Here is a 16,520-nt window from a genome sequence, read left to right as displayed (position 1 = left end):
TTCCAAAAATATGTGTTTGAGCACCCTCTCTTTGCCTGGAGTAAACTAAGCGAAGAGCACAGCCGTCTGCTGTGGAGCCCTGGAAGGCAGAGAGGAAAAGGCTGGGTGTGTGATGTGGGAGGGACAGGGTCCAGGCGCCAACGGTATACCTGCTCAGCTTCCCAGGCCTCCAGCCACCGTGTGCAGACTTTTACAAAGTTGAAATTATAGTATACTTGCATGTTTTGCTTTATACTTCTTTCTCATAAATGCTCAGAAGCGTTTTCCATGTTCCTATATAGTCTTCATAATCATCCTTTTTAGTACTTAACTAATACTCCAAGTGACTGTATCATTTTGTAACCTCCTATGGGACAGTTTCCAGTTTTGTTTAAATAAGATAGCAGCAAAAATGCAATTTGCTTTCTTTGCTGTCTTTCCTTTTGGATTTAATTAATTGCCAGAAAAGAAAGAAACTACCGTGTTCAGGGGTATGAAATCTTTTCTAGTTCTTGATGGATATTGCCAAGGCGCTGTCCAAAAGGCACGTATGAACTTATATTGCTTGCCGGGATGGATGTACATACTAAGTTTCTTACAACTTTGCCAGGATTGAAGTTACAGTATATATATGTATATATGTGTATGTGTATTTTTACAGCATTTAAATTTGCAAACGTATATATACATGTACATGTATACATACACATAATATGTATGTATACGTTTGCAAATTGTATTGCATATGTCTTGAAGCTTGAGATTTTTGAAGCTTTTATAAGCAAAATGTTTATAGACAAGTAACACAACTATATATACATTTTTTTTTCTGAAAATGCCACGATATTGTCTTGAGCATTTCTGGACTCTGCATACATTTCTGTGTTTAAATTGTTCTGCACAAGTTTAAGAAACAAAACAGATGAACATAGGGGAAGGGAAAGAAAAATGAGATGAGAGAGGGAGGCAAACTGTAAGACTCTTACATACGGAGAACAAACTGAGGGTGGCTGAAAGGGTGTTGGGTGGAAGAATGGGCTAATGGGTGATGAGCATTAAGGAGGGCACTTGTTGGGATGAGTTATACGTAAGTGATGTATCACTGGGTTCTATTCCTGAAATCATTATTACACTATTTGTTAACTAACTTGGATTTGAATTTTTAAAAAAAGTGCTATTGTCAGCCTCAAATATTTAAAAAAATTTAAAAAAATGTTCTGCAAAGATATGTCTCTTTTTCTCCATTTATTAATTTATTTGTATCAATATGGACTCATTTTATATTTTGGGTTCTACTCCAATTGATTGTATTGCCCAAATCTTCCAGCTTAGGCCATCGGGATCTCTTTCATTTGGCTCCTGTGCCCCTTGGACATACCCTATCAATGTATTTGTAATTATCTCTTTACTTTCCAGCACTCCAAGGTGCTCCAGGCTCATCTTTCTCAGTCCTAGAGTCAGTCTGTTCTCCAAGGGGCCCTGTTATTGGAGAATGGTTCTAGAAACCAAGATCTGGGTGCTCAGTGTGCTTATTGCTACTATGCTGTCATTCTTCAGGTTCTCAGGTGACAGAGAAAAGACATATGCGTGTTTACCAGCCTGCATCAGGGATAGATTCCCATAAGTGACATTTCTGGATCAGAGCAAACCCACATTAAACGTTGTTACTGCCTAGTTGTCCTCAAAAAAAAAAAAAAAAAAAGAGTGTTTTTCACTCTTCCCAGTGGTGCTTAAGAGCACCTGTTTTCCCACGCTCTCACCAATACTGAATAGTAGCAAATACAAAATTAGCAAATTTTTACTGATCTGATGAATGGAAAATGGGATCTCCGTGTTTGAATAATTTGAATTGACTTTGAACTTATGTTTCTAGTTTTCTCACTGCTCATCTGTTACTAGACTTTGAATTTCTTCTTTCATCTTCTTTTATCTTGTATAAGCATTTGCATCCTTCCAAATAATATCTAAAATGACTCTTTTAAAACTCTTTGCTGACCTCACCTTTGAGCTTAGGTAGATTTTGCTGAGAAATGGAAGCTCCTTGACAGACTGACAACAGCACAGCTGGGGACAAGAGGACTCATTTTCCATCTCTCCTTGCAGGCACTTCCTTATTAGTCCTTCCCAGCCCCATCTAGAGCCCCTCCGGTGCTCCTTCCTCCAGGATAAACTATTCTAGAACACGTCAGCAATGCCTGCCTTTGGGAGGTTGTGGACTTTTGTCACAGTTTCCAGGGTGACTGTGACTCAGCCCCTGTTCCTGAAGTCTGAGGCTGTCCACCTAGAAAGCGCTCATTCCCTAGCACAAACGTGCCTCCCTCAGCCTCAGGCCGGCAGAAGCTCTTCTGTGCCTTCCTCCCCTTGCTCCTCCACTCCCGCTCCCCACTTTAACTCATAGTGTCATTATACAAATGAAACGTCCACAGACACGAACCATTCAAACAGTACACAATTATCCTGTGAAAATATATGGGTATTTGTTTAACCTCTGTGCCTCTTCAGAAATAACCATGCATAAACAGGCATATATTTGCATATAGATTCTTTTTTTTAATGTTTATTTATTATTAAAAAATGTTTCTTTAAGTTTCTTTATTTCTGAGAGAGAGAAAGAGAGAGCAAGCACATGAACGGGGGAGGAGCAGAGAGAGGGAAACACAGAATCCAAAGCAGGCTCCAGGCTCTGAGCTGTCAGCACAAAACCTGACCCGGGGCTCAAACTCGAGAACTGCGAGATCATGACCTGAGCAGAAGTCAGACACTTAATCGACTGAGCCACCCAGGTGCCCCATTGTTTATTTATTTTTGAGAGAGAGGGAGAAAGTGTGAGCAGGCAAGGGGCAGAGAGAGGGAGACAGAGAATCTGAAGCAGGCTCCAGGCTCTGAGCTGTCAGCACAGAGCCCGACGAGAGGCTCAAACTCTCGAACTGCGAGATCATGCCCTGAGCCGAAGTAGGACGCACAACAGACTGAGCCACCCAGGGGACCCTATACATTCTTTTTTTATAAGGCAACTGGCAGAAAACTCTACACAGTGTTCTGTACCTTGCTTTTATTTTTAATTACCAGTGTATTTCGAAGATCTTTCCACATCAGCCTACACAAATCTGTCATTTTGAATGGCTACATGGTATTCCACTGATGTGTTATTGTTTATCTAGTCCCATTTTAATAGATATTGGGTTTTTCCTTTTTTTTTTTTTTTTTTTTTTTTGCCACTAGAAAGAATGCTACTGTGAACATCCTTGTGGACCTGTGAGGTTATACCTGCAGGGTAAATTCTTTAAACTGGAATTTCAGGGTCAAAGAAAATGGTGTACTTTAATTCCAATAGATATTGCCAATTTGCTCTCCGAAGGGGCTGTGCCAATTTACCCTCCCATCAACAGTCATGAGAGAGGCTATCTCCCTGTCCTCTCTCACCAGCATCCAGCTCTGTTATACTTATAAACCTCCTCCCAGCTGATAGGTGAAAATGGTATCTCATTATAATCTTAATTTGCATTTCTCTCATTATGGTTGAGGGATGTATTTCCTTTTTTTTTTAAAGTTTATTTATTTATTTTGAGAGAGAGAGAGAGAGAGAGAGAGTGTGTGTGAGCACTAGCTGGGGAGAGGCCGAGAGAGAGGAAGAGAGAGAATCCCAAGCAGGCTCCACCCTGTCAGTGCAGAGCCTGATGTGGGGCTCTGTCTCACAAACCGTGAGATCATGACCTGAGCCGAAATCCAGTGTCAGACACTCAACTGACCAAGCCACCCAGGCACCCTGAGGGATATATTTCAATGGCAAGAAGTCATTTATATTTCTTTTTCTGTGAACTACTTATATCCTTTATGAATTATCCCATTTGTTGCCAGTTTTTATCTTACTGATTTAGAAGCATTCTTCATATATGAAGGAAATTAGTATTTTTGTTATATATGGTATAATAATTTCCCCCCAATTCATTGTTTGTCTTTTGTTAGTAGGCTTTGTAAAAAAAATATACATGCTACCCTTATAGATTCTGTCTTACAGCAGGTTAGAATTTCAATATACATATTTGGGTGTGCAATAATCGATTTTCTCATTTCTACATTTCATCTCCCATCCCCCTGAGGGGGCAGACACGTCTTGTCATCAGTTCAAAGATCAGCTGGTCCTCTCGTCCCCTCAAAGTTCCTGGGATGGTCCTGAGTTCAGTACACGAGAGGACAGATGGAGCACCTTCAATTCTCCAGGCTAGCTGGCCAGCTGGCATCTACTGGGATTCCCTGGCTGGTCACTTTGGGCTGTCACTTCTTGTCCACAGGATCCCTCCATGTCTGCTCTCTCCTCCATACCCCTACACTACCAGTTACACAGGACTCTTTCTGCTACCCACAGCGAGGCAGAGACCCATCTGCCTGACACGCCACAGCCATTTCTAACCTGGACCTTTGCCACTTCCTCTGGGTTCCGCCTAAGAAACCCAGGCAGGGTTTCTTTCTCAGGACCTCAACAACATCCACGTATATCTCAGGACACCCCTCACCTCTGCCCTCTTCCCAAGCCCAGACTGGCAAGCCTTGCTATTCCTTGTCAAGGAGCTCCCACATCTATTCCTGTGTTTTCCATTCCTCTGTGGACTTATAATTCTGGAACTCAGAGGTCAGGAAGACTTTCTTTCCATACTTTTTCTTCTGTTTCTGTCTCACATCCTTTCCCTGAGGCAGCACACACAGAATGGTCAGAAGTGTGTGTGTGTGTGTGTGTGTGTGTGTGTGTGTGTGTGTGTGTGTGGTTCCTGGGGAGGGAGAGGCCAAAACTTGTCAGGAACCCCAGGAGAAAGCAGCCAGGTGTGAAACCCTGTGAACTTCCCCAGCCTCTCCCAGCAAGTCTCAGCCACACCCCTCATTGCTGGGGGTCTGTTCTCTCTTAGGCCCTCTCTGATGCCATCTGAGGCTGCTGTGGGTTGAGTGGTTGCCTGTGCCCCCTTTGTGGGTGGGGGCTGGCCCATCTTGCTATCCTCTGTGGCATCTAGCCCATGGGCCTTGCACATCTGGGCACTCAGGATGTATGGCATTGAAGCACCTGCTGGTTTTACCAAGCCAGCTTGTCCTTGTTCTTGGTGCTCTCCAAGAGGCCAGGAAGGTGGGGCATCAGTGAGAGGGGTCCCCAAATACCCTCCTCAGCTTCTGCTTTCTTCTGAAGGCATTCCTCAGCTGACCTTGAGAAGCCAGGGTGAAAGAAGGTTTTCTCCAGAGAGCACTGTCGGCAGATGAGGCCTCCTCACCCAAGTTTGTCTCCCCTAGTCTCCATTCCTACTTTTGCTGTTCCTGCAGGCTAGGGGGCTGGATAGCATGAGATGACCTCAGACTTCAGGTCCTCAGGAAGGGATGTTGGAGGGAGGAGCCGGAGAGGAGGTGAATACAACTGAATTCATTCCTCGTGAATCCCATCCCTACTGTACTCCTGGTTCCATTTTTACTTTGCCTCTAGCTAAAAAACCTCTACCTTTAAGCCTTCTGTTCGTGAGGACAAGGTCCCTTCTGGGAAGTCTTTCTCTTTCCTGGGCAGGGCCAGCTCTCAGGACCATGCATACATACCTTTAGCCGGTCTCCAGCCTTCCAGCCATTTCTAGTTGTTCCCTCCAACATTCTCGAGGGGCTCAGCCTGTAATCTGATCTAGTTTTGCTGACCCTGTTACCTCACATCTGTGCCCATTACCCCCAGCGGCTTACTGTCTCCAGTTCTTTCATGTTAATTAATCTTTTCCTCGGTAGCATCTGAGCAACACTATCCACCAGCAAGCTTACCTAGGGACTGCAGGCTGAACTCTGGGAAATGTCCACAGTAGTGGAGATTCGAGGTCAGGAAGAGGGTCCAGCCCCACCTCTGGCATTGACTGGCTGGTCCCTTGACTTCCCTGAGTTTCTTTCTTCATCAGTAATGAAAAAACCCAGTACGTACTTACCTCACAGCAGGGTGAGGGCTACAAAGGCATCATGTGCATATTTCTAAAACATGTGCTATTAGTTGTAGTATAATGTGAAAAGCATTTTTTATAATTGACCCTGCCCTATCTAGCATAGATCTTGAGTCATGTATATATATGACATATATATATATGTCATATATATATATATGTCATATATATATATATATATATATATATATATATATATATATATATATATATATATATTCCCCCCCCCCGGGGGGTGGGTGTGTTCTCTACCATCTTGTTTCTCCTTTTTCTACAATTTCTTTTTTAACTAGAAGTTGGAAATGGCAATGGCGGTGTTAGGGAGGAAAAGCAGTGCTGGGTGTGGGTGGAAAGATAAACAGGCTATCAGCAGCCACACTCCCTAGAGTAGGTGCCAGCAAATTCAGCTGGGATTTAATCAAGTTTGGAAACCTCGTGCTGAGCTCCTCACCTCAGCAGATGCCAGCCAGGCTCCCTGCCCCTGCAAGTGCAGTGCTCCCCACGAGCCAGTGTGAGGAAGGCAACCCCACCCATGGATGCTACAGGGGCCACCGATGCCCTCTTCCATTACCTTGTGTCATTGTGGTTTGTCACATCTGGAACATAGGCCACCAGGGAGGGTGCTGGGCCCAGGAGACGTGGGCTGGGCTCACTGCAGAGCCAGAGGTGAAGGAACAGTTAGTTCCCCGAGAAGGAACAGCAAGTCAGGAACCTGGAGGACTGGAAGGCTCTGAAGTCACAGCAGTGGTTGGTTTCCCTTGTAGGGATGCAGAGTGGGAGATGCAGGGTAATGAGCCAGGAAAGGAAACAGGAGCTTAGAAACAAACTGCAGCTATCTGTGCAAAGATTGAACACACCTTCAGTTTCCATCAGGGTGGGAAGACCGAATCATATAGGGACTATCCATACAAGGGCAGGCTGAACAGAAGGATGAGAATTGCATTATTTATTGATGTGACATGACATCCAATATGTATCACTAAATGAAAAAAGCAAGATGCCAACAGTGTATAAAAGAAGCTACCATTCATGTTTTTATTTATGTGTATTTGCTTGAATATGTGTAAAATGTCTCTGGAGAAACTCACTGAGAAACAACTTCAAGGAGTTCATGTTTAATGGGTACAGAGTTTCAGTTGGGGTAGATGGAAAAGTGCTGAGAAGGATGGTGCAGGTGGCTGTACAACAGTGTGAATGTACTTCATGTCACAGACTGTACACTTAAAAATTATCAAAATGGCAAATCTTATATATATTTAACCACAATAAAAATACTCCCAAACATTTCATCAGTTGCCCGTGGGGAGAGCAGGGTGTTCGAGAGAGAGAGGAAAGGAGAATTTTACTATACATCCCTTTGTGCCCATTTAAATCTTTTCAAAAAATAATTAAGAAAAATGAAAAATAAATGAAGCAGCAGACTGATAAGACCCCAAAACAAGCTAAGCCTTGCCGATGGGTAGCCATGAGCAGAACAGGGCTGTGGCTGGCTCACTTACACAGAAACTTTTTTTTTTTAATTTTTTTTAATGTTTATTTATTTATTTTTTTTGAGACAATGTGAGAGACAGAGTGCAAGCAGCGGAGGGGCAGACAGAGGGAGACACAGAATCTGAAGCAGGCTCCAGGCTCTGAGCTGTCAGCCCAGAGCCCGACACGGGGCTCGAACTCACGAACCATGAGATCTTGACCTGAGCCAAAGTCTGACGCTTAACCAACTGAGCCACTCAGGCACCCCTTCACAAGAACTATTTATAAAGATGTAAAAGGGGGAAAGAGAGCATGTGGACAGTGCAGCAGCCTGGGGTCAAAAGCAACAGTTACTCATACTACTTACTGGAATTAGGAAGGAGAGAATCATTGCAAGAGGCTGCCTGACAGAGGCTGTGACCTTCCTTCCCAGGTCACAGCCAGCCTGGGTGACCCTACAGGGAGGGTCTTCCTGACTTCCATCTTTTCCCTTCCTTTAGTGTCTCATGGGCTCCCCATTGGCCAACACCGAAAGGCAGCCAGAGGCCAGGTGCACCTGTCAGGGCACGATCAGTCACTTGGGTCAGCTTGCTCTGGACACAGTGCAGGGTGGCAAAGGATGAGGAGAGGATCGGGTGAGACAAAGGGACCGTCTCTGTGACGGCTTGCAAACCCAGGCACCAGCCTGCTACTGACTGCCTGGGTGCCGTTAGGCATCCTGATCTGTAACAGGAATAATCGTACCTCTCCGATAGGCTGGTAGGAGAATTAAATTTAGTATCCACGTACAGTGCTTAGAACAGTGCAGTGCATGTGGTAAACCCTATATGCGAATTGTGACTTACTTATTACAGCCTCCCCTGTGAGACCCAAAGCTTTCCGTGTTTCCTACTGAGGCCCGGTGCAATGGAGCAGGCCCATTCCGTGAGGAGAAGGGGGAAGCAGCAGTGAGTGTCCTGGTGAGGCCGGCACCTGGGAGTAACAAAAAGAGCTACTCATCCAGCATCTCTCAGAGGCAGCCCTGTCCTGGGTCTGCTGTATCCATTGTCATGAAACCCTCACCACATGTGCCAGCTGGGTGGAATCTTCTTGCCTTACAGCTGAGGAAAGACTGCAGCTCAGAAGGGGAAGCCCCTGCCCAAGGCCACACAGCTAAGAAAAGTTACTCTCAGCAAGCACTCATGACAGCCCTCCCAGCTGCCAAGTGTTCCTTTAGAAACTCAGAGCCCAAGAAAGATTTACAAATTGCAGTACAAAAATTGCAGAATTAAGGACACCCTCTGTTTACAGAATTTCTCTGAGCTTCCTAGCCCTTATACAGAGGGTAAATCTCATTTAAAAATATTATGGTCGGGGCTCCTGGGTGGCTCAGTCAGTTGAGTGTCCAACTTTGGCTCAGGTCATGATCTCACAGCTCTTGAGTTTGAGCCCTGCGTCGGGCTCCGTACTGACAGCTCAGAGCCTGGAGTCTGCTTCAGATTCTGTGTCTCCCTCTCTCTCTGCCCCTCCCTTGCTTGCGCTCTGTCTCTCTTTCTCTCAAAAATAAGTAAACATTAAAAAAATTTTAAGTATAAAATAAAATAATCTTATTTTTGAAGCAGCTCTTTCTGCCTATGGGTCATGTCCCCGTGCTTTAATAAAACCACCTCGCTGCACAGAGAAAACAACCTTATTTTTGAAAATAGTTTTTAAATACATTATTTTAGGGGCGCCTGGGTGGGGCAGTCGGTTAAGACTCTTGATCTCGGCTCAGGTCATGATCTTACAGTTCATGAGTTTGAGCCCCACATCTGGCTCTGTTCTGATGGTGTGGAACCTGCTTGGGACTCTGCCTCTCCTTCTCTCTGCCCGTCCCCTGCTTGCACTCTGTCTCTTTCTCAAAATAAATAAATAAACATTAAAGATACATTATTTTAAAAGAGCACCGATATAATAAAATCAATTTGTTAGTCAAAAATACTTTAAAAAATGTAAAAGACAATGGCCAGGCCATATATCAGCATCTGTCAATGGACACATGGGCCACGTCCTTGCTCCCTGTCCCTGTCTCTTTACAAACTGAAAAATGAAGGGTGCCTGGGTGGCTCAGTCAGTTGAGCATCTGATTCTTGATTTCGGCTCAGGTCGTGATCTCCTGGTTGGTGAATGAGAGCCCCACATCAAGCTCTGTGCTGACAGCTCACAGCCTGCTTGGGATTCTCTCTCTCCTCTCTCTGCCCCTCTCCCACTGCATGCGTGCTCTCTCTCTCTCAAAATTAATTAGTTAATTAAAAAAAATGAAAGCTGATTTTCATCCCTATCAGTCTCCATTCATGGTAAATATAAATGAATGAGTGAGTGGATGGACAAATGGTGTATTTGAAGGAAAAATAAACCAATGAGAAGAGGTGCCGGTGATGAGCTTGAAAGACAGTTTGGACTATGTGGGAAAGCCTTTGACCCAAGGCTGAGGAGAGGATTTCCCTCAAGAGGCGGTACAGTGCCCATTGGGGTTTAGGACAGGAGAGTGATGTGACTCAGGCTTTAAGGAGATTTATCTCACTGAGGGGTAAGAGGACGGTAGGGAAGCGAGTAGTGTCAGTGTCACCATTCGGGGGCTCAAGGTGACATCTTCTTTGGGAGGGTCTGGAAAGAAAGGGAAGGAAGCCTGAGGGCCAGTAAAGAGAACTGGCAGGATCTGGTGGGTGCCTGGGTTGGGGGCCCAGGAGAGAGAGAAGTTGGAGATACGCTGGTCCCTTTGGCAGCTCCAGGGAAGCCAAGCAGTGGGGAGGAAACCTTTTCTGTCAGCATTAGAATTACACTACCTGCCTCCCAAGAGTGGGGGTGATATTGAGATCATTCTTGAGTCAAGACCTGTGTCTGAGGCTCGATGTCTCCCTTGTGCCCAGAACGGAGGACGCCAAGGCCACAGTACCACACTTCCTCTGATTCTGGCCCTGTTTCCGAGGTGAGGTTCTGTCCTCTACTTGAGTGGCTGATGGGAGGCATTGTATCCTTCGCTACAGTCCCTGAGACTTCTCCCAAGCAGGCAGACCCTGGGCAGAACATTAATCCAGACATGCTTTTATATCCCTTAGCATATTTCCAGGATACCTGGTGGATAACTTGTCAACCACCTGAGACCATCATCTGTCTGTGCTGAATCCTCAGGGGCTGAGACAGCATAAGAACAGAAGATCCTAGATCATCTATCTTTTGCTCTTTACAGTCCTGCTTCGAATGTCAAAGTTCAGAATGAACTAGACATAAGGGAGAAGACAAACCATAAAGAAAGTGACTGCCCCTTCCATTCAGGTACACAGAAAGGCATGCTGGTAAGGAGGCCAAAAGGCCACAGACCGGAAGTTTCTGATTCTTGTCTGCAAGGCCAGTGCTGGGTAGATGGGATATTTATCAGTAAAAATACAGATCAAGTAGTCAGCAGCCTCTTCTAGTGTCGCATGGATGACTTATGACGCCTGTGAGCCGCAGGCTGCTCCTCACACAGGGGTCAAGTCCCTTGCTCGAAGCAGCCTTGGTTGTAAGAAGGCTGTCTCTGGAATCAAATGGCCATTTTCAAATTTTCAAATGAAACTTCTGAGTGATCCATGCCTGTTCCTGGTGGAGAGGACAGGGCTAGGCCATAGCATCAAAGAAACTTTGGCAGCTCTGGCCATTTCCTTCATTCAGCACATATTTATGGAGCATCCCCTGGCTCTGTCTGCCTTCTAAAGTTCCAGCAGAGCCTGGGATCACTCTAGGGTGAGGGCTGATGCATTTCAAGTGCGTGCTCAGCTCTCCTTGGCCACAGGAACCCAGGGCCAGCAGCAAGTAGGTAGAAGCCAGGAGGGTTGTAAAGAATGGGGCTATGGCCAGTGGAATCCTTGGGACATGCATGGGGCAGGGGAGGCCCTTCAAGTCCTGGGCAGCAGGTTCCTCAAAAGCAAAACCACTTGAAACACATCATGTGGGACAGCTGAGGCCCCTATGGCCAGCCCCCAGCAGCCCAGGAGGTTTCTGTTGTGGAAAGCCCCGGCCAACAAGGGCAGCTGCTGGCCAGAGATGCCCAGAGATGCATCTCCTGCCACACCCCTGCACAGTGCCCAGGATGGCTGCGAGCAAGGGGCTTGGGGCCAAGGAACAAGGAGGTGACTCTGGGGAGACAGCCACTCCGAGGGTTCCCTTGGGCTCCAGGACTCAGCCCTAAGCTCAAGCTCCACCCCCCCCCCCCCCCCATCTTGGCTCTGTTCCCCTCTTCTGTTCTCAGCTCTTGTCTTTCCCCCAGTGGAGGCAGGCTGGGAGGCTCGACTGCCCTGGGTAGCTGCCAACAAGCTGTGGAAGGCAGGGGCTTGGCAAGCACACAGTGTCGCCTCTGTGGGAGCAGTGGAGCTAATTATACTCAGCTGGCAGCAGCAGTGGCCGGGAGTTTCCCAGCTCACTCGCCTCGCCTCCTTCTGTGTGGTAAACACTAAAGGGAGGTGCGGGGACAGAGGGTGGGGAGGTGTGGGCAGGAGCCCAAGTCAGGCCTTGAAGGGGAGCCAGGTGGGACAGCCCAGCCAGTGCTGGCTCCAGCTAGGAACCTGACTTTGAATCCTTGGATGTGGGGCCAGTGTGGCACCCCCAGGGTTCAGGGTCCTATTGAAGGGGTCCAAGCCTCACCCAGCTGGGATATTGTAGAACCAAAATGGGATGGAATGCTTGGGGAAGGCCCAGAGAAGGGGCCTGGTGGAGAATGTACTGTGTCTGCCTTTCCTTTTCCTACAAATCTTGGGGACTTTCCTGGGGTCAAGGCTGCTGTGTACAACTATGCAGGTGTGGGCTGAGGCATGAGTGGGGACTAACCCAGATGGTGCTGGGTTGTGTCCATCTGAATGATGGGTCACCTTTTTCCAAATCACACAAAGGTCTGGTGCTGGCTGGTATCTGGTGCCCATCAGGCCAGAGTCAGAGGAGGATGTTCATCAGAGGCGAGCCCTGTACACTGGGTATCTGCCGGCCTTGGGAGTCCTTCCCCAGAGGATGGGGTGATGCTTTCAGGTCTGCACATCTGACCTGGTGTGGTGGGTTAGTAAACTCTCGGCCCAGGAGGTGACCAGCAGGTTTGCAGAGTAGCCTGAGGCCTCTGGCTGAGAAAACCCAGATCCCTCTCCTCCTCCCCAGACCGGTTGCTTCCACATCTTCCCTGCCTGCGTTCTAGCTTTTGCCACTGTGGCAGAGTCACCTCTGAACCAATCAGACGTCATCGCAAGTGGCTCGGGTCACACAGAATCAGGATGAGGAGTGAGCCTGTGGAAGCCAAGGCCGGGAGTCAAGTACATTGGAGCAAGACCAATGATTTAATTTCATACCTATCATTACATAATGCACAAGAATGTTTAGATTTACGAAAACTAATCTCAAAGCCCTATTCACTCCTTCAGCAAACATTAACTGACCACCTCCTGGGTCTCACTCAGCATTGTTTCTGAACTCAGCAGGGAAGCGGTTGCACCACATCACCACTCACATTCTAGTGGGTAAGACAGACGAAAAGGCAAGAAAACAACAAACAAAATAATTGCAAATTGCAAATAAGCCCCGGGAGCAAATAGCATGCCACAGTGGAGAGCAATTGGCCTGTGTGAGTGTTGAAGATGTAAATGAGCTGGTCCTGCTTCACTTTTTTTTTTTTTTAATGTTTATTTATATTTGAAAGAGAGAGAGAGAGAGAGAGAGAGAGAGAGAGACCGGAAGAGGGGCAGAGAGAAAGGGAGACGCAGATTCCAAAGCAGGATCCATGCTCCGAGCTGTCAGCCCAGAACCCAGCGTGGGGCTTAAACTCGCTAACGGAGAGATCATGACAAGAGCAGAAGTCAGATACTTAATCAACTGAGCCACCCAGGTGCCCCATGGCCCTGCTTCACTTCTGAAATAAGATCATAAGAAACCTACCCAAATCGTTGGCAGATGTAAAACAAACCCTGAACTACCTCCAGACCAAATCCAAAAGAACCCGCTTCCCTGCACACCTACTCCAAGCTGCAGCTGCTCACAGAGGAGAGGCCCTCAGGGAGCCTCTGCTGACAAGAGGGCTCACAGACATGAGGGACGTGACCACAGACATGAAAGACGTGCCACCTCGCAGGCACCATGGGAGAGGGAGACATCAGGTCTCTGTCAGGGTGGCAGGAAGGATTCATAGAAAAGGTGAGGGAGTCGAGGTTGGTTTTGAAAGATGAATTCAAATTTGCAGGCCCACGAGGGGGAGGCCTACCCGGCACAGAGGTGCAGAGCAGGGTCACAGGAGTGTGCTGGAATGGGGTGCAGTGGGCACCCTGAGAGGAGAGGCCCAAGGCCTCCACCCAGAGGGTCAGAGAGCACCCAAGAAAAGGATGGATTCCCAGACCTCCATGGTCCCCCCCTCCTCCTGCCACCTCTGAGGCTCTCACGGGGTTTTCCCAGGCCGGCAGCCTGGCCAGAATTCCATAGGGCAAGGTCCAGGCAGGGTGACAGGAAGGGGGCAGGACTCTAGGGAGGGGCTCCTTCTCCTCAGGCCTGGCCACTCGTTTGTCTGTAGAAAGCACCAGGATACTGAGAGATGCCGCTCTTACTGAATGTCTGGCCATGAACACAGAAATTCAGGGAGGGAGGAGCTGGCTAGGGAAGAGGAAACAGGCTTTGTATAGAGGTGCCCCTGGTCTGGGTCTGGCCTGAGTAGGAGGGGCAATAGTTCTCAAACTTGAGGGTGCAAAATTCACCTGGGGGCAGAGGGGACTGTTAGCATGAAGATTCCCTGAGCTTCTTCCCCTCCTTTGAGATCAGAATGTCTAGGGTGGGACCCGTGAATGCGCAGTTTTAACAAGTACCCAGGCAATACTGATGCAGGTAGCTGGTGGGTCCAGAGCCCTGGAAATTGGGCCTACATGGCACAGAAGCCACCAGGGAGGCTGGGAATTGGTGGCTCACTATGGGGCATGGCAGCTCCAGAGACCCCAAGACTTTTCCTTTGGTCCATATCAGTACCCGCCTCCCCCCTCATTCCACCACAAGATCTCAGAAGGGGGGCTTCTTGCTAGCATTCCCACCTGCTCTATCTGTGCTCTGACACATAAATGAAAGCCCCCTCCTCCATATTCTCAATAATGTTTTTTTCCACCAGAAAAACAGCCTGAACAAAGCGAACGTGAGGATTTGTGGTGGCCTCGGTCTGGGACCTCAAAGATGAATGCATTTTACCTTCAGGTAAGTCCTTCCCCACCGCCAGCACTCAGCTGATAGTGATGTTGTCAGTGGACAAAGATGAATATCCCACAAGAAAGGCTTGAAACCACCAAGCAGGAGAGAGAGCTCACAGCTGCTAAGAACCTGGTGGCATCAAAGCTTTACTTCTCTGCTCACCCCACAGCTGTTAGGTTACACATGCCACAGGCAGGGGTGAGTATCCTGGTTGGCAGGAGAGTCAGAGGGGTGGAGAGGGCCAAGGAGGACCTCAGGCAGGTCAAGGATGCTGCCCTCAACTGGCCACCCCTCTCCAGAGTCAGAGACTGACATAGTAGAGGCACATCGTGCTTACCTGGGAGCAGATGGGCCTTGTTTGCATAAATTTTAGGGCCTCAAGATTCTTACTCACCTGCAGCCCATTGTTTCCTAAATCCTGAACTGCAGCCCTGGGGAGGTGAGCGCCTGTACTGTGGGGCTTCCCTTAAGGCCCTTGCTTGGGGGGCTGCGCAGAATGAGGCCTATGTTATGACTTGCTAGACTTTGTGGGAGGCAGAGCTTTTGCCCTGCTAATTCTCGTCCCTTCCCAGCTCTGATCCAAGCTGTAGCCTGTGGCTTTTCTCCCATGAGAGCTGCCAAGCTGGGGGTTAAGAAGGGTTGCCCTGCCTGAATAGGAGATAGGTTCACAGGCTCAGCCCCAGAGCCCCAAATTCCTCCCTGACTTCTGGTTGGTGAGATCCACATCACTGACCACAATGAATAAATTTAGCTGCCTATTACCATACAACATGAGCAAATTACACTTTGAAATTATAAGGCAAGTTTACTTTGACTTGCTTCTTATTTGGCCTTATATCTCATTGGGTCTACACCCTAATTTGGAGGGCTCAGTGTGAAAATGGGACAGCTTCGCCTACCTTATTATTGTTAACCACCACTCCAGAAAGGCCATTTCAGAAAGCTGAGCCAATTCATACCTGTGTCTTCTACGGGCCTCAAGGGAGGCTCTGGGCTCCCGGTTGGAGGCGTCAGGATGCTGCAAGACTTGGAATCGGGAGCTGGGCGAGAATAGGATGAAGTGTGCTGGCTTTTGTAAGACAAGGCTGTGTGTTCTGGGCAACAGCTGCCTGTGGAAAGACTTGATGGCCATTGAATTCCAAACAGACCTGGCTTTGAATCATCGTCTACCACCTGTGTGTCCTTGGGCAAATCGCTAATCATTTTGAGCTTCAGAATCCCATCTGTCAAATAAGCATGACAACATCCACCTCATAGGATTGCTCTCGAGAGACAGTCGGTGGAGGTAGCGTTTACTTCAAGCACCAGTCTGAGGTACACAGTAGATTCTCAGTGAGTGTTCCTGCTACCTTGCCTTAATTAGGAGCCAGAGCCCCTAGGATTCCATTCCTCTCCTGAGCAATCATGACCTGATCACGAGAGGCAGCAGCTGCGAGAGGAGGAGGGTTGGCTGCCACGACTGCGCGGCCCTCACCAGGTCCTGACCCTTACCCCTAGATGACCGGCGCTCTTGTGTGTCACTGCATGAGTCACGACCCAGGACTGTGGGACTTACAGGTGTTTGCTCACATGTCTCCACTTTCTGCTCTGGTCAGGACAATGCTTTTAAATTAAACAGAGATAAAGGCTAAACATGAACACAAACTTTATACAAACCATATATATATATATATATATATATACATACATATATATATATATATATATAATGTACATAAAACTTAATTATATATATAATTTTTAAAAATGTTCTTTATTTTTCAAGAGACAGAGAGCACAAGCAGGGGAGGGGCAGAGAGAGAGGGGGACAGAGGATCCGAAGCAGGTTCTGTACTGACTAGCCGATAGCAGCGAGCCGACGTGGGCCTGACCTCACGAATCGTGAGTTTGTGACCCGAGCCAAAATTGGATGCTCAACCGACTGAACCA

The 16,520-nt window shown here is 47.6% G+C and overlaps 1 protein-coding gene across 4 annotated transcripts in view; it reads left to right on the top strand.

The window, feature by feature from the left end:
* Window positions 1–16,520, top strand: part of LOC145712409 (uncharacterized) — a 42,352-nt gene that overhangs the window by 16,533 nt on the left and 9,299 nt on the right. For all 4 annotated transcript variants that reach the window (XR_009606160.3, XM_060619517.3, XM_060619515.3 and 1 more), the window contains one exon: window positions 14,515–14,597. Coding sequence is in view for 3 of the 4 variants with exons in the window: in XM_060619517.3 (XP_060475500.1) it covers window positions 14,515–14,597 (83 nt within the window). In the remaining variant the exon portion in view is untranslated. The remainder of the gene's footprint in view (window positions 1–14,514; window positions 14,598–16,520) is intronic.

Source organism: Panthera onca, chromosome B3 (assembly GCF_046562875.1).
Source record: "Panthera onca isolate mPanOnc1 chromosome B3, mPanOnc1 haplotype 2, whole genome shotgun sequence".
NCBI classification, from domain to species: Eukaryota; Metazoa; Chordata; class Mammalia; order Carnivora; family Felidae; genus Panthera; species Panthera onca.
Note: the sequence above shows the minus strand (reverse complement) of the source record. Positions and strands in the feature narration are given on the sequence as shown.